We start from the raw sequence: 19232 nt of genomic DNA, 5'->3' as shown, positions 1-19232 counted from the left end.
AGAGGTACTGCTGCCGGAGTCCCAAAAATTGTATTATCTTTTTTTCAGACACACACACGCACGCTCACACACAAAAGCACACACACACACACACACACACACACACACACACACACACACACACACACACACACACACACACACACACACTGCTTCTTCGTCTATCTTGCATACATACAAACTGGCAGGCAGTAGTGAGTGTGTATGCGTGTGTGTGTTTATCTCTGTGTCTGTGTGTGTCCGGTACAGCTTGCTAATGCTGGCAGGCAAAAGCATCCAGACACACACACACACACACACACACACACACACACACACACACACTGAGAAAGAGAGAGATTGGTTGAGGGAAAAGGAGGACAGGCGGAGTGTTGCAGCAGAGTAGACGAGGTCATGTACGAACAGCAGGATCGTTTATTTATGCCACTGAAGGAGGATAATTGGCTTTTACTCATTCATTATTTCTTGTGTTTCTGAAGTTGTCAGCCTATTGTACAACAGGTAGTTTTGGCTCTGCAAGGTGCCATAAAGAATAGTGAGCTGGATGTTCTGCAAAGAGTACCATAAAATACCACGAGGCACTCTGTGGATTTACTTTGGTAGTTTGTTTGCTCTGTTGTTGTACATAGTGTGGTGCATTTGCGCATTTCATAGTAGACTTTTTGATACCTCAGGGTAGTTGTCAATAAAAAAACTGTCAATAGCTGATATTTGTGCCAATTTTCAGTATCTTAAAATGTTATCCCTTTCATGTTACAAAATGAAAAAAAAATATATACAGAATTTCAATGAGACCTTGATTCTATTTAAGATTCAAACAGCCTGGCAAAGAGATTGAAGTCTGAGTAATGATTGATACATGTTGGAATTTTGAAACTAATTTAAGTAATTTATATATCAGTGGTTCCCAAGCACCTATGGTTGCCAAGGGTTGCCAAAACTTCTCAGGGGGGTGCAATGCCTTCTGGAAGGGGTGTAAGAAAACTTATACTTAAAAAATATATAGGCCTGTATGTTAGCTTTTCATTATTTTCTGTGAAGAAAACAACATAAAATTGATATTTTTAAAGTTTTAGTTATTGTTTAAGATATAAGCTTTTAAGCAATCTCACAGGAAAAGGGCACGGTGAAGCCAACATTAAACAGCCTCATCCTGCATCAGGAAAGTGCGCAGTTAAAACAACCAAAGAGCTAATAGAACAATGACCAAGCATCAAGGAAAATAAAACATTAAAGTTAAGTAAAGGAAGCCTATGTATGATTGTTACAAAATATAAAAATACTGACAGAGAATTGCCCCTAAAAATATCAGGAAAACTCATCTCTGATCAATATTTAGAGGAAATAATCTGCTCAGAATTCATCCAAATCCCTTGTTTTACACAAACTTACTGCAGTTATTGTGTTCACTCTTTGGGTTAACTGTAAAGTTTATCAGTTGCTCTGTACTGTTATTGTTATACATTGAATATAATATGAAATAACCATGAAATATGTCACTAAGTCAGGGTTTTGAAACTTAATAGTTTACTCTTTAATGAAAAGTAGACTGAGATTTGGGACAGATGATCATTATTTTGCCTCCTCACAGAGGTGTAGGGGTTATGTTCATGGAACCTCATTTTTCCAAGATTCACTTGAGTTTATTGCACTAATTAATGTAAACAGTGGAAAAAAATGGCAGTGTGAAAAGTGAAAGGTGTTGCTCGTATGGATGAACCCTGGCATGTTTCTGCTCATTGTTTGGATTCGGTCTCATCACTCTCATTATGTTTATTTCCAGCTGCAGCAGGGAGCAGTGAAAAAGCTCAGCACCAAACGATAGACGAAGCTAACGACTAGCTGGTGAACACAGTGGAGCATTTAGCAGCTAAAGAGCCAGATATTTCCATCAGGAGACCAAAACAGAGCCCAAAAGAGAGTGTTGGACTTTGCATTTGCTTTGTGGCCAGAGAGCACAACTGCAAATGAATGTTGGTCTGGATCAACTGCATATTGACATGTTTGCCATACCAGATTTATAAGGTAATATGTCACTGTTTATGGTTCATTGCACTGCCCTAATGCAGTTAGTTTTTCCTTCGCGCTTAGAACAGGAGGATGAAGTGACTGGTCCTTTAAAGATCCAGTGTGTAGTATTTAGTGGCATCCAGTGGCGGACTGCAACCAACTGAATACCGCTCGCCTTCAGGGTGTGCAGTAGAAACTCCGGTGGCCCAACGTAGAGCCAGTCTTTGGTTTGTCTGGGATAAAAATAACTAATTTTAAGGTAATGAAAGCACAACAATTCTCATTTTTAGGTGATTGTGCACTAGTAAAAACAAACATATGAATATTAGATCATAAATGTTACACACTGGACCTTTAATTATAATTTTACAAGAATAACAACAAACAATTTTGGTTCATTTTTATGACCACATCACACAGTCAGTAAAAGGGCGATAAAACTTGTGCTTGCAAACAACAACATATTTCTATATTTTTCAATATACATGTATCTGAGCTTATTCCACAACCCTGGCACACACACATATGTGGCCATGTACACACATGTAAATGAGCGAGATTAAAGCACAAGAATTACACGGCTGTCTTTTCAATTAAATTTTCAGAATCACATAATTCCTTGACTGCGAATAGCGCAAGAAACGTCAGCGGTGTGCGAGCGGCCGTTGCATTATAGCAGCGACGGGGACACTGTCAGAGGATCCCAGCTGCATTGACAAGCATGTGACATCAGCGATAATGTCTGAGACAGAGATCATAAGCGTGATAATGGCTGTGATTACATTAGTAAAGCTATTATGTTCTAGATGACAGATCTCATTAACATATAAACAGCCTTAAACACTGCGGAAATTAACAGGCCCACACACACACAGAGGCAAAAATGTATATATGCGGGCATATAAGTGAAGGAGATTAAAGCACAAGGATTATATGATACAGATATTAACAAACATAATGTCATTAGATTTGGAGAGAGAGAGACACGCACACACACACAGACATATAAAGTGTCTACATTTACACACAGAATAAGACTCAAAGTTCATGTCACCCTAATCTAAATTTAATTCTCCCAAAATTACCTTTTTTTTCCCCTCTGAGTCATTTTCTGGAAATTGTGCAAACACACACATACACACACCTACACAGACACAGTGTTTATGTTCCTGTGAATACGGGGATGGTCTCTAATCTTTCTCTGTCTCTTCCTGCCCTTATGATAAACTGCCTGTCTAACATTGTTTTCTTATCGAGTGTGTGTGTGTGTGTGTGTGTGTGTGTGTGTGTGTGTGTATGCATGCAGGCTTGTTGCATGGTTGCGTGTGGGTTTGTGCAAGTGTGTGCCAAGTGTGTGCAAGTGCATGAACACCTACTAATGGGTGTTTCTGAGAAAGACGGTGAGGGATACTCTCTGTGTGTGTGTGTGTGTGTGTGTGTGTGTGTGTGTGTGTGTGTGTGTGTGTGTGTGTGTGTGTGTGTGCGCGTGCCTGTGCGTGTATGTGTATGTGTGTGTGTTTGTGTGTTTTAGCCAGACTATGTCTCCAGAGCTCGGCTCTCAGAGCATTCGGAGGCAAACATTAACGTCACCACATGCCTCTGCCTGACTCTCTCTCTCTCTCTTTCTCTTTCTGTCTCCCCCTTTCCTCACCCCCTCTCTCTCTCCATCTTTTGTCCTTCTTTCTCTAACGTGTTATCTGATAATTTGCTGTGTCTCTCTCCCGCTCTGATTTTACAGAATACAGGATGTAGTTAAGTGTGTTCATTCATTATCTAATTAACTAATTTACCAAGCCCTAATTCTTTCTCATCAGCTAATAGTCTGTAGATTAAGTATGGACGTGTGTGTGAATATGTGTGCGTGTAGGAGAAGGGGGGGGTTTGCTTTTTGAGTGTGTGTTAAATTATTAACCCCTCATTATCAGGTGAAAGTCAGAAGATAAAGAAAGCCCTTTTCACTGATCTGGCTAATCGGGGAATAATCAGTTTTCCTTTCAAAAGGCAACATTGAGCAATCAGGTTTTTCTTCACACCATCATTTATGGTTTTGTGTCATTTGTTGTGTTGGCAGCTGGAGAAACAACCTGTAGCCTTTTAGCATAACACATTTCTGTGGAATAATTGCCATGACACATTTAAATGTTAGGAATACAGTGTCATCGTTGCCACTGCATACTCATTTTCCCCTGTGATTCACATCATGCTTTATTTTTCTTTTTGTTTTGTGGAGCAGTTTGGAAGTCACTGGGCCCGCTGCCACATGAAAACACCCTTCAGGCAGACTTGGGAGTTACACATCAAAGGCAGAGCGGAAAGAAATCTTGAAATCTGATGATGGGAAGCAGCCCTCTGTAGCGTCTAAACATTAGCACTGCTGGGTGTAATCAGGGTTCATTGAGAGCCTATGTGGAAATCAGGGTGAAGGCAGAAGATACTGTGAAGTTCACAGAAAATTCTGGCAGTGATGTTAATTCACTAATAACTAAGTTGATCTATAAGGGTAGAATGTGGGCAGACATATTTAAACACCGTAGATCCCTGCTAAATGTGCATCTGCAACAGCATGGACTGCAGACAGCGTGATAAAATAAGACTGCCTTGGCCTGTAATGAAAAGAAAATCATGCAGTAATCCAAATGATGTTGGTTAGTTCATTCATCTAACCCTAATGCTAATTCATCAATCACCTCGGTAAGAGATTGACACATTCAGTCTGCTGTGTTGTAACATCAGCGCCACAGTAATCCAGAGGTAAAGTCAGCTCAGTCATGCTGAAAGACGCCTCTCTCCACTCCTCCTTACTGCATCTTTTTACTTTTTATTTTTATTTTACAAAACTTGTGAAAGTCCATTCCTACAATTCATCTGGTCATTTTTCAGCAGCACCTAATTAATAAAAGGAAGTACATGTTCCATTATTAATGAAAACACTATGAATCTTCACACCTTAGCTGTGAATTATCACACATCTTTGACAATGCTCTTCTTGCATTCTGAAAGAAGAATAGGTCATAATCACAGATGTGCAATTGGACCGAGCTGAAAAGACTCTTTAGAGTGAGTCAAACTTTTCCAAATAATTACTTTCTGCCTTCTACTGCTGGAAAACTGTGAAAAAATAACTATCATACACACTCGCGCCAGGATAAATTAAAGCCAAATAATTTGAGTATTTTAAGAGGCCATCTTATCATGAATTTGATCATCGTACAAAGAGCAGCGAGGGGGCATTTCAGACGTTTACAATGAATTCGGGGACGTAGTGGCCGGAGTGAGATGAGATGAGATGGCGTGAGAACGGCCTCTAGAGTCACTAGAGTCCATGTTTGCTCTGACAATCATTCTACTCAAAAGTGTTTGCACTCAGAAATGTGCCTGAGAGGCCTGTTTTCATTGTATCACACACTTCAACATCCCTCTCTCTCTTGCTCTCTCTCTCTCTCTCTTGCTCTCTCTCTCTTGCTCTTTCTCTCTCTCTCATTGTTGCTTTTTCTCTTGCTCTCTTTAATCCTTTGTTTCACTGGGCTCCAAAAGCCATTATGTTAGAGTACCTAATTCGAAAGAGGGACATGATTTAATATATGCTCAAACACACATTGTTACAAAGGCACTGAAGAAATAGTAATTTACTGTAAATGTGATACAGACTCACACTGATGTCAGTGGTACCTGATGCATCAATCTTAAAGAATCCTATATATACATATACATATATATATACTGCATATGTGCTAGTGAGTGCTAGTGAAGTAAAAGTCCTAAAAAGTAATCAAGTAAAACACTTAAAAGTACTTATAGGGACTTTTTTCTACAGTGGCTCAGAGCGGACAAACCAAACACTGACTGTAGAAAGAGCCTTTTGTGTTTTTTGCAGCCACCATAGTTTTTCCTACACTCTTCACACTCTTCTTCCTGTTCTCATTCCCAGGTTGTCAGATACAGACGTGAGCGGTGCTCAGTTAGTTGCAATCTGCAACTTCACCACTAGATGCCACTAAATACACACTGCTCCTTTAAGAAAGAGACTTTATATAGTCATATTGGTGTACAATCCACATAGAAAAGGATTGTACTCTAGCTTCATTTTAGCTCAAAAATGTGACTTTATCAGCTGCCATATTGGTTACCAATACATATTTCCCTCTAATATTGGTATCGGCCTTAAAAAATCCATATCGGTCAGCTTTAGCATTATTCATGAAAAGAAACCATTTTAATGCATCATGCAACTCAAGGCAGTTTCCAATGGAAGTCTACTAATTGAAATTCATATTTGATGGATTTAAAACAATGGCTGCTTGGTGCAAAATAAAGTATAAAAGATAAATCCAAAACTCATTAGCATGTGTGTCAGATGGTCAGTTGTGATGTAAATTATTTGTAGTGAATTGGCTACAGCTGCTATGAAACTTTAAGGGGACTTACTGTTAACCTCTAAAGTGTTTGTGCTGTTTCTGAAACAAAAGGATTAGAAAACATTTCTAATATTGAGCAGAGTTGAGATCACTGTTTTCTACGTACAAACAAAAGACAAGAAACAAACACTAAGGAAATATGTACATATGTAAATAAGAGGGAGCTCCTTTAAATACTGTGTGGTTTCTTTATGTTTGTGTGTCATTGTTAGCTCTCTCGCTGTGTGATGTGACACACAAAAAAACACAAAGCTACAGAGCCTTCTGATATTCTTGCTCTGTCCTCGCTCTCGGTCGATTCATCTATCCATCAGTGTCAAACACACCGGTGTGTGTGATGTGTATTAAAACAAAGCTGGAAGTAACAATGTGTTTGAGGTCTGTGTCTCATTATAATACCCGCTCTCATGTCAAACACACACAAACAGAGTGATTTCTGATATTCTCCCTATTCTCCTTCTTACCATCCACATACGGAAATCTAAAAGCTGTATATTTTGGTATTGATGGCATTCTGGATCTTCTTCTTCGCCTCTGTCTATCCAGGAATGCCTGCTGATATTTCTCTCATGTTCTAATGCCGTCTGAATGAACACACAAACCAGAAAACACACACAAACACGCACAAAATGCGTCGTTGAACTGACACTTCAAACAAAGCTTTTGTCTGCTGCCTGACAGCTATTCCTCTCTCCTTCCCCCTCTCCTCCTCTTCCTCCTCCTCTCATTATCCCCCTCACTTCTCCCTGTCATTCCAAAACACTCGTTCTACCCCCTCATCCCCTCGCTGTCTCTCTCTCTCACACACACACACACACACACACACACACACACACACACACACACACACACACACACACGTCGCAAACGCATTCAAGTGCTTATTCCTAATTGAGCTGCCTGGTTAAATGCAGGTTAAATAAAATACAAAGATTGAAAACATTAAGTGCTTTTTATAACACCACTTGAGTTAAAGGTATAATAATCAGTAGTGTGGAAGAAATAGATTAGTAAGATGATTTATTTTAAAAGCAAACTGTCATAATGAATTCATTATTGGCAGAGGTGTCACTAACTAAACACGGGTTAAATTTAAAATAAAAGCAGAATCTCTAATCAGTTTATGTTGGACAGTTTGGTTTTTGATGAGGATTTTACACTTTCTACAACTAAAACGACTTAAAGGGGTCCTGTTATAAAATTCTAATTTATTTTAACACAAGAACCCAACATTTAATGGGAACCTTATTTAGAAGAATGCAGTTATTTTGTTCCATAGTTTTTCCGGTTAGTTCTTAACTTAAACCTAATACAAGGAGGTTGTTGTTGCTGGTTATGAAACTGTTTAAATTTCATTCTGAAAAATGTGTATGACCTACATAATCATCAGCGATAAGATCGGCTATTTCTATATGGTTATTCTTAATACATGCCACCACGTCGTATTCTCCTCAATCAACACAGAATTAAACCTCCTTGTTGCTGCTTTAACGAAACTAATATTCCACTATAAAAATGTAACACATTTGCTCAGGAACAATGCATCATCATGTTTGAGACGTAGTTGAACATATGTTAGCACTATCCAAATGCAAATGATTTGTAGATCTGCATATCTGATTTGGCACTGGCTTTTTACACCAGAGGCCCTTTCTGGCGCAACCCTCCCCATTTCTCCAGGCAAGGGATCAGTAATTCAGAATGCACTGGCTTGTGCATCCCCAGTGGCTGTAGGGAGCAAAGTGGGGTTCAGTGTCTTGCCCAAGGACACTTAAGCGTGTGGACAGGAGGCGGTTGGGGATCAAACCGCCAACCCTGTGATCAGTGGATGCACTGCTCTACCACCTGAGCCACAGCTACCAAATGTGGAAACATGGATAAATTGTCACACATCTGTTATATTAGGAAAGTTAGTGATTTGTAGATCCTTACAGAGCTTAAACATGGTTTTGGCTCACCAGACAGAGGGAAGCTATATACGTATATGTATTTATATGTGATGACAGCTGAATTCCATTCAGCTGCTTTGTTTTTTTTGGGTCCCAGTATTGTACATGCTGGCTCACTGCCATGGTTAATGTTATTAGTAACACCTGTGCCTTTTCTGCTGAGAAAACGCTCCTATTGGGACATTTTACAGCATGTGAACATAAAAGCCTCCATTTAGCGTGTTCATCTCAGCTGCTGCGTGCTGTCTGACAATTACTGTCCAGCACTGAGATTGTTCTGCTTCCGATTAATCCAATAAATGTGCCCTTTTCGCTAAATGTTATTTAAAAAAACATCATTTTGAATTAAAGTAAATGAGTACATGATGAATTCACTTCAGCTTAAATAAATGTTTTGAACTAAACTGTAACTGTAAAATATCACGGTAGTGTGTGTTCTTAGTTTGGAAAAGCTGCAAATGACCAAAATATACAGAAAGCTTTGCTCAAAATGTCTTCAGGGCTTCAAATGAGTTAAAATATATTTCTAAGCGGTTGCCTTGAACTGTTCTGACAGATATTCCCATAAGACACAAATGCAGCATGAGTCCACAAAGTCAGGCTCCAGTTGATTTTCAATGAAGCAGCTCCAGAAACTCTCTTGATGACTTACACAGACTGCAGCCTTTCTTCCTACTGACGACAGAACACAGAAACATGTTCAACTCAATCCATTGACCAGCCTCAACATCTGGATGCTGTGCAGTGTGTTGGAAACACCTTCGGTTTTTACTGGCATTAAATGTAAGGGTTCTACGTTATATAATATAAGAAAATATAATAAATAAAACCAAATTTCATAATTTCAGTATAGTTCCATAGATATTTTACTATTAGAACATATAAATTATAGGCTAATGGTAAAGCTGTCAGTTGCACTTTTTATTTACTGTATCCTTACAGCTGCAGTAGTCCAGTTTCCCCATGATAACCCCTGTGATTAACCTTCATTCATCAAGGAAAAGAATCTGTACTTCCACTGGGCAGCTGCCTGCTGAGTGGCAGGTTCAGTGCTTTGCTAATGGGCACCTGAGTAGCAGTTGCTGAGGAAAGGAGAGAGTGCTGGTGAAGTGTGTGCAGTGAAAGTGAATGAGGGGGTGATGAGGCTGTGTTAGAGACATTGGTGTGTGTGTGTGTGTGTGTGTGTTCAGTTATCAGGGGAGCACAGCATAGCTCTGCTGAGATTAAATTCCCAGAGCTTACTCTGGCTATCAGCATTACTTCAGGACACACGCACACGCACACACACATTAACACACACAGAAGGAAAGCAGAGTGGTTGGAAAGAAAGCTGCCATCGCTACATTTTCATTCACAGAAAATATCTACATCGACAGTATGCCCGCTGCTGATATCACCACTATTAATCCCCACCAATCCATCCATCTGTCTGTCCGTCTGTCCATCATCTAGCTGCCGCTTTTCTTCACTTCTTTCTTTATTTCTTTCAAAAGTGTGTTTAACTATTTTATTGTTATCTATAAGCATTGCAGACTAACTAACAGCTGCCATCTCTAATCTTTGAACAAAGGATATCATCGTGAAGCTGGAGATCAAAGATCAGATCAGATAGAAATTTGTTCAATATTCAATATTGTTCAAAGTCCGACTGAAGTTTGAATTCTCTAGTTTTCTATTTGTGAATAAGTGGATAAAAAAATGTTTTATACATATTTGTGGAAGCTTCAAGCAGTTGACTGACATCTGAGAGCTGGTGTAGCTGCTGTCAACGTTGTGGTTCGCTACTGACTGAAGTAAAGTCCTGGGTTCAAATCCAGGCTGGGGCAGGGCCTTTCTGTGTGCAGTTTCAATGTTCTCCCCAAGCTCTGATTTCCCTAAAACGGATCGACCAAAGCTCAGATCTGGAGTTGGTCCCCTGGCGCCTGCACTGCTCCTAGCAATACGGATGGGTCAAATGCAGAGAGTGAATTTCCCTACGGGGATCAATAAAGGATAACTTTGTATTAAACCTGCTGAGTCATCGGCAGCCCCTCACAGTTCAGTGTGGTGTTCGTCCCACATTATTGAAAGGAGAGGAGCAGCAAGCAATCCCTTTCATGGGTAAACCTGCGTTGATGACAAATAGCCAGATTGTCAAATCTAACACCAATGGGTAGTTTTGTAACCTCAGTGCTCTTTGGTTCAAATCATGACAAAGAGTAACGTCCAGAGTTACCAACTAACGTGTTTAAATCAAACAAATAAATTAGTGTTGTTCCGATATTGATACCAGTATCGGTAATGCCTCGGATACTGTCTGAAATGTGGAATTTGGTATTGGCGAGTATGCCCGTCTGATACCAATCTGATACCACATCATAGTCTATACCATTATTCCCCATTTTTCCCCCAAGATTGCAAAGTCATGACCTGCCCTACTCTAACTCTGACCAGCCAATAAGAGGCCGGGTTGGGGCGGGTCACGTGTGGGTACAGGTGCTGGCAACTACTGTTTTAGAGCAGCGAAGAAGAGTTGATTTCTGGTAGTGTAACTTAGTTAGCCAGAGCGAGCTAAATGAAAAAAAAAAGGGAAAGTTCAATGGCATTCATTTATTCATACAGTTAAAAAATTATATATTTCTACAGTAGCCTATATTATGTATTTTTTTAAATTAACTTGGATTGGTACAATATACAAAGTTTCAATTCAACTATTCGACTGTTCAACTAATAAATAAAGGTTTCACTATAAAACAACTTGTGACCTTTAGTACAACATTCCTGTTTCACAGCGGCAGTAAAGATTGTTACTGACGTGGCCGACCGCAGCACAATGGCAGTGGCAGACTCACCTGTGTGTGACAGGTAGTGTCGTACTCTGTTCCTGCTGCACGCTGGGAAATAAATCCTGGATGTGTTAATTACCTCGTCTGACCTGGTTTCCCTCCGTGTGAATGTCTAGCGTGACAGACGGAGACAGAGACAGTGATCTGTGGCGTGGGACAGTGTGTGTGTGTGTGTATACTGTATACATGCGTGTGTGTTTGTCGTAGTGACAGCTCTGTCAGTTATCTTCCTGCGCTGACAGACAATGCACATGTCAACCAGCAGTCCCAGCGCACACAATGATCACATCTACGTATACTGCTGTAACACACACACACACACCTAACCTGTCAATCATTTTGTCTGGTATTCCCACTGCTCTCTCTTGCTTTTTGCTCCTCCCTTCTTCCCATTCTACCTTCCTCTCCCCATCCCTCCACTCTGTCTTTCATCATTCTGTTATTTTTTCTTTTCCTTTTAAGAAACTGTCTGTTGCCCTGAAACTGGGTCTTTTTTTCCCTCCCATGGGTCTCCGTGATTTTCTTCCCCTCTACCTCTCTTTCCTCTCATTGCCTCTCCGCTCTTTCTCCCTCCCACTCACATCTTTGCTGACGGATTAAATGTTGAAGGCAAGGTCTGGTAGAGAAAAAGAGAAAGTCTCTTTTAATTGTGTTGATCGCTAATTAGCCGGCCCGTCTCATCTCTCGGCGGTGGATGTGGTAAAACAGGATGCCCTTTCCTGGGTCAGCAGGCCACAGCCTCAGGCATAACTTGTACTCACACACACTCACATATGCACACACACTACTTTGTACTTCTAAGATTTGAGTTTGAGCTGCTAGCTTGTAGATTTCTCAGTGGAGGCTGGTGACTGAAAAAGTTTAGGAGGGCAGGGTGAATCGGTAACTGTGCAGTGAAAGGAGGTTTTAGCTAAAAATACATGGTTATGTAAGGAGAATGCTCCAAAAACCTGGGTTTCACCCCACTCTTTATTCCCCACAGACCACTCTCCCTTGCTTCCAATCATTCTTATCATTGTTTACTGTCAGCTGTCTCATATTTATGCCACGAGAGGACATCTTGAATTATTTCCACAAGCAATAATTCTGGCTCTTAAGACAGAAAACCATAGTTCATAGCTGGAGTGTAGGAATGTTGAAAGATTAAAAGCAAATTTTATTGGGATCCGTCCAATGACACTGTGACAGGACATAAACGTATTTGTCCTTTGCAGTGTGCTGTGGTTCAGTGGGTACAGCGTGTCATAAACACTGCCTGGATTAGGACTTCAATTCCCACAGGGCCCACCTATGTTAAAAATGAATGCACTCATGAATGAAAGTACCCAGCTAATGGTATATGTTACATCATATTGACCTTATTATAAATAGAAAAACCTGTAAAAGGCTTGCCTTTTCAAGCTCTGGCTAATATTGTAGAAACACACAATTTATTGTCCGTGCTGTGTTCAGCTTTTTGTGTGAGTTGGTATATAAAGATTTAAGACATTCATTTAATTTCATTATTTACTGGTGGTTGTTTTTCGGCCTCTGCGGTCGACTCGTTCCTATTTCCACAGTATAAATAACACAGGCTGTACAAAGGAATACTTAAATATTCTTATACACTGTTCGGTTGTAATTAATATACACAAAATACCTTTTAAAATATATTTAAATCCGTTCTTTGTTCTGATCTTGAATGCACAACTTTGTACTATTCCTCATGAATCTTGAAGTATATTGTCTTTGGCTGATCTTCTATTTAATCAAACTTTCCTGCAGTTACAGATACAAGGCATAATCAATGGGCCTTAGCTTTGAGAAGTGTCTGGATTATATAAGGACCAGATGTATAGTGTGGGTTAAGGACTTTATGGGAGTTTGAAGTAAAAGATAGATAGTAAAAATAAATAGTTAACCTCAGTGCTGAGCTGATTCAAAGAGACAGAAAACTCTTAGGTCACCGTCTATGTGTTTAATAGAGAAAGGATTATCTGGATATTAGTTTCGGTGGGAGAAGGCATGTGTTGGAGGTGAGGTAAATAGTGACTGGAAAGGAAACCGTATCATATCCAAAGAGAGAGAGAGAGAGAGAGAGAGAGACAGGTTTGATAAGTCATCAATGTCTAAATATTAGTAGTTAACTTAAACAAACCATTAAGCTCCATTAATCAAGTGTGATATTTTTACCTACATTACTTTTCCTCCTGTTTTACAGAAACCATTGTTTCTTGCTGTCACTTTAAAAGATACACCAAGATTCAGTTTTTATCTCATTTTCTTTCTTGCTTGTTAAGTGGAATTTGAGTCATTTTCAGACAGTGCAATGGCATGATTTACTCTGTTATTCTCCTTTACCAGCTACCCAGCTTCTCTAATCACGCTGCAGGAAAAGAATTTAAGCCAAAACCCTTCGCAGATCCAAAAAATGACTTGTTAGCAATACTCATTAGAAACCAGCAGGTCTCGCTGGTGCCAGGCAATGTGTCGGCCTCAGTGGGGGATGCTAACAAGCCTTTCTCTTTGTGTCCTTCCAGTCATCTGGAGTCGGAGCGCAGCGCCCTGAAGAGGAGAGAGTGGGAGAGGAGGAACCAGGAGGTCCAACAGGATGAAGACCTGTTCTCAACTGGATTCAACCTTTTTGGAGAACCTTATAAAGTAAGTGTGGTTGATTAATAATAAATGAATTAATAGTTGATAATGTATACATAGTTTGCAGAAATACACTTATTTGCTTTCTTTCTGAAGCGTTAGATGAGAACTTTGAGATATTGAGACACTAAAATAAAGACATTTTTATTTACAGCTTAAGCAGCAAATGAACATTTTTACATTTCTGTTTGTGTACAAATGAAATGAGTGAAATAGAACATGTTATTTATTTTGCTGTAGAGGTAATGGTAGGCATATTTTTTGGACTTAAGAGTTAACCACGCTAACGTTAGCTGTGTTAGCTGTTTCCCGCGGTCTGGGTCTATTTATTTTTGGGAGGGCGATGGGATTTTAACATTATGCATATGTGGGTCATTTTTCACCCCCACCCCGGTAATAATTACCGCCACAATTACCTCGTGTTTTTCAGCCAACTCGCTTGGTTTTCTTACAGGGACGTCGTTGTGTCTTATTTATTGAAATTTTACTTCCGTCTGAAAATTTAGTAAGCCAAAAATGTTTCTGCTAATCTGATGGCTGGAAACAAGGTAACATGCTAATATATCGGCGTATTTGGGAACAGAAATGACCACAGATGAAAAGCTGAAGCTGTCAGGCGAGCAAGACTCTGTAAAAGTTTTTAAAAAAAACATGTAAATGCGTTGTTGTAACGTCGGCTTTCAGCGCTGGAATTTTTAACTTTTTAACCCTTGTTCTTTTTTTCTTCTTTTTTTCTATATTTGTTGTGGGAGACTGGAACCATTAAAAGTATGCAGAATTAGCTATTAGCATCCTGTTTGCAATGTGCCCAGCGGGGTGCAATGCATGTACAGACAAATGGATTACTTTGATACAGAGGAAAACACGATGATTCTGATGAGTTACAAGGAACATCTTTTTTCTATGATTTCTAAGCAGTTTAATGAGCGTTTCTGATCCTCAGTCAGTGTATGTCACACTTAATGATATCCATATCTGTTCTGTCTGTCTGTTTAGAGTTGACTGTGTTATGACTCAGAAAAGGGGTCTAATCTTTGACAGAAAATTCACCTCACGCAGTATCTTTACCTCACGTCCCTCCCTCCGGCTTTTGACTTTGTCCTGCTGTAAGTCCATGTCTATTACAAACCATATCCTGTAATTTCCTGACGGTTAAAATGCCTTCTGGAATGGTGAGTTAAATTACGGAGGAGCACAGTGAATATTTCATTCTCTACCTCCCCCTGTAATGTTAATCCCGTCCAAATAGGGCTTAAGATAGGTTATTCGCCTTCCAGCTCCGTAGATAACAACACCGCGGTCTTCTGATCTGACTCATAAAGAGAGAAACTTTTTTCACTTTGAATCTGAAACAACACATTTTACAACTATCTGTTTAAATTTAAGGACTGAAACACATAGCAATCTGTAAGCGGACGTCAGTAATCTGCACACAGCACGCGCTCAGCTTTACAACCTGGCTGAGCTGTGATTCTTTAGGCCGAGTGCTGCTTTCTCATTGCTGTTTAGGAGGCAGTTTTATACTTCGCTGTGAAGTTTTGATTGATCTCCGCGGGAGGAGAATGGACATGCCTGACACCAGAATTTCATTTGGGCGAATGGAGTGAATTTACGACGTCTTAATCAGCGAGGATGGGCCACTCTCCTCTCAAGCAGCCCCGCTTTGTGATTTAGGCTCATACGAGACAGTTTTGCCTTGTGCAAGTAATCAATTGAAAGGAATTGTTATTGCTAACTAACAATTATCCAAAACATTTTTTGTACCATAATGCATTTCAGCGTTGTCTTTGTGGGTGATAAAGCTGATGATGGCCTATGGATCATTTGTAACCATTTTTTCCTCATGCTGTCCTCCTGAGGCCAATTGTGTAATATCCCCAAGCATAAGGTTCTGGTCTGTTCTGATCTAAGGCACTTGAGATGCCATTATTTTGTTTCTTCTTTAGCTGAAAGTGAACTAGCCATGCATGAAGTCCATTGACACTCTCCTGCCCCTGTGTATAAAATTGATTTTGGTTTGTTAACTCTCATTTGCTACCGCAAGGCACTTCAACACTTGGTTATGCCGCCAAGTGTATCGACCTTGGGACAGACTGGCTTTGAGTCTTGACAGAATGTGTTTAACTGCTGCTGTGTCTGAACGCAGAGGACACGGGGGCTTCTCACTAAGACGCTGCTCGAGGTTTCGGGGGCGACGGCAGCACAGGAGAGGTTGTTCTGATAATGAATCTAATCCTAGGTGCCTCCATACTCCAACTAATTGTTTCCAACTAATTAATGGTGGCGAGGTGAGGTCAAGATGTGTGTATGTGAGGCGAGCGCAAGGATGACAGGGGACTGGGCTGTGTGAAGGGTGATATTTCACACCACTGCTGCAATTTAGATGCATTTTGTGGAGATGATGCATTTTTGCTTTAAGGGATTTAAATGATTAAAGTGGTTGGAGATTGTTTCTTTACTTTTTTTGTTTTTGTGCACGTATTCTGAGAGCAAATTTCATGTTTCAGGTGTGCTTAATCAGGCATGATCATCAATTAGGTGACAGATTATGGAGGTGAAATAGAGGATTCATGTGATCAAAAGCTACATAAACCTCAATTTAGGGCTGGTTAACATTTAAAGTGTCTGTAATCTGCTCATAAATGACTAGTGTGTAGAATTTAGGAGGATCTATTAGCAGAAATGGAATATAATAATAATTATGTTAATTATCAACTGAATATAAAAATCAATGTATTTTAATCAGCTTAGAATGAGCCCTTTATATATACATACAAATACAGAAAGTATAGTCGTTCAATGATCAGCCACACCTCATCTTATACTAAAACATAATTTCATCTCGACAAGTAAGAACAGTACGTTTTGGTCCATAAAACCAAAACAAGGAGCTGAAAGATGCTTAACTGCAGAGTCAGTTTCATAACTACAATGGACCCCTCTACAAGAATATAATATAATATTATTATCATTTAAAGCTCCAGTGTGTAGGATTTGATTCAAACCCCCTAACTTCACCCTCCCTTTCCAAGCATGTGAAGAAACTGCTGTGCCTGTGAAACCCGCAAAGAATGTGAGCAACCCTCAAAACATACCTTTAAATATTATATTCCATTGCTGCCAATAGATCTTCCTAAATCCTACATACTGGTCATTTATGTTTATTATAAGTGTGAGTATACAATTTAGATACAGTAACTTATTTGTGTGTATCAAACCCTTTTTGGATTCTTTCACATACCACCACCTGACTGAAGTATGCTTCTGTGCACATAGTTTCTACATCGCTCATTAATTAATAACAATAATTAGCTTATTAATATAACGTTACTATAATTGAAGGTGAAAATAATCAAAAAAATATTATAAATCTCCGTACAGGTTCCCAGTTTATCTCTCAGTGCTGCTTAACTTGAAAAACAGCTTTGGCACACCTTGCCACTTTCTTCTGCTGATTTATTTGCCACACTAACAATTTCTTTTTTTTATTTTTATATTTTTGAGGGTGTTGCTTTACTTCATACAATTCAGTGGATTTACCACAGCCTCTACAACCTCTCTGCACTTTCTCTGTGTCTAAGTGCTGACTGAACTTACTGAACAGCTCCCTTAGAGATCAATATCAGCCCTTTTTCATTATCACATAGGATTTATAGAACTTTTATCGCTCCCGCTCTCTCTCGTCTTCATTTTTTTCTTCCATCAGTCTTTCTCTGTACCTGTCTATCCATCGTGTGTCCGTCACTCTGGTTCTCTCTGTCTTTCCCTCTTCCTCTCTCCAGTATTCATACTCTCTGTCAGCTATTAGCTAATCCCTCTTCTAATCCTGTTAAAGAGCGTTATGCTGTTAGCAGCTATTTGGGATGATCTATTCACACACACTCATACACACATAGGTATTCATCCTCTCTTTCTCCTCTGTTTTCCATTTTGCCTCTCTGTAAATGTGTTTTCTGTTCCTCTTCAGCCACCAGATCTTTTATTCATGAGCCTGAGATGGAGAAGAGATGGGCTAATTTATTCACAGCTAACTTTGGCTCGCCACGGTGTGTAGTGTTTGTGTGTGCGTGTGTACACACAGAAATTACATCTTTTAAGATTATTTGAAAGCAATTCTCTCCCTTCTTATATGAATCTTTTGTAAATAAGGCTTGATTATTTGCCCTGTTTCATTTTTGGGGTATTTTCATGGTTTTCCTTCTTTGGGTGTAAAAAAAAAAGAATTATGCTGTGAAGAAAGACATGATAGAAGAGATGAATGTTGCCTCCAGTCACAGAGATATGAGTTTAGGTTTCTGTGGACATAACCACAAGGGAATTTTTTGAAGAAATGCAGAAATATTCTTTCAGTCTGTGTTCTTAGTCCTGTGCAAATGTGCCCTGTCCTTAATCTGTAAAGTACTAATTCCAACACACATTACGTGCTGTATTTCATCAAACATGAAGTCATCTGATGACACTGATCCCATCTAAGTCGGCATCTCAATAATTTGAGGTTGTTAGGTGCAAATGTAGGAGAAGTCATGTCTCAGCCGCTAGATAATCCCTGAGATTGGGTCCGTAACTTTGGGTGAAACAGAACCATCCATTATCTTTTACAAATGCACTCAATGTAACACGGTGTGGTCACATGAGGTCCCCAAGGAATTCATCCAACACAAATTGGGCTTTACTCTAGAGCTTAAACAATTAGCCTATTAATCAATTAGTTGACTGAAAGAATATTGATTGATGTCTATTTTGATAATTCATTAATAGTTTCAGTAGCCATGGCATTGTCTGTAGAGCCACCACTTCTATCTAGACTAAAGGACTTTCAACAACTATGGGACTGATTACCGATACAGATATTCATGCTAATGAGTTAAGTAGTTCCCTGATTTTTCCTCTAGCTCCACCAAGAGGTTGACTGGATGGATTGCCATGAAATTTGGTGCAGACATTGAGGTTGAATTATGATAACTTGCACATTTAAAAAAAAAGGGTTAAAGGTTTTGCTAAAACACTAAAAGAAGATAAACATGGTAAACATTATACCTGATTAACATCAGCATGTTAGAATTGTCATTGTGAGCATATTAGCATGCTGATCTGTAAGTACAACCTCACAGAGCTGCTAGCATGGATAAAGACTCTTGGTATTCTTTAGAGCCCGACTGATTAACTTGAATTCATTGAGCTGGAATGAAATTAGACCTTTCCTATGCAGATTGTGCACTGATTTTGCACTGATATGACTCTGCAGATGTACTCAGAAGGCTGCTTTCTTTAAAATTCTTTAACATGTTAAATAATTTAACATATATATTGTCAACCAGTTCTAGCTGACATTGCTGAGAGCTGCTTTTCTCTTATTCTGTGCTGCTTGCCACAGTATTGTACATCGCAGTGCAAAAAGC

At 39.5% G+C, this 19232-nt stretch overlaps 1 protein-coding gene across 1 annotated transcript in view; it reads left to right on the top strand.

Annotated features, from left to right (window-relative positions):
* The window catches only part of aff2 (AF4/FMR2 family, member 2), a 156855-nt gene that overhangs the window by 29329 nt on the left and 108294 nt on the right, over positions 1-19232 (top strand). The window contains exon 2 of the mRNA XM_051419060.1: positions 13719-13839. Within this exon, the coding sequence (XP_051275020.1) occupies positions 13719-13839 (121 nt within the window). The remainder of the gene's footprint in view (positions 1-13718; positions 13840-19232) is intronic.

This window comes from Dicentrarchus labrax, unplaced genomic scaffold, assembly GCF_905237075.1.
Source record: "Dicentrarchus labrax unplaced genomic scaffold, dlabrax2021, whole genome shotgun sequence".
NCBI classification, from domain to species: domain Eukaryota; kingdom Metazoa; phylum Chordata; class Actinopteri; family Moronidae; genus Dicentrarchus; species Dicentrarchus labrax.
Note: the sequence above shows the minus strand (reverse complement) of the source record. Positions and strands in the feature narration are given on the sequence as shown.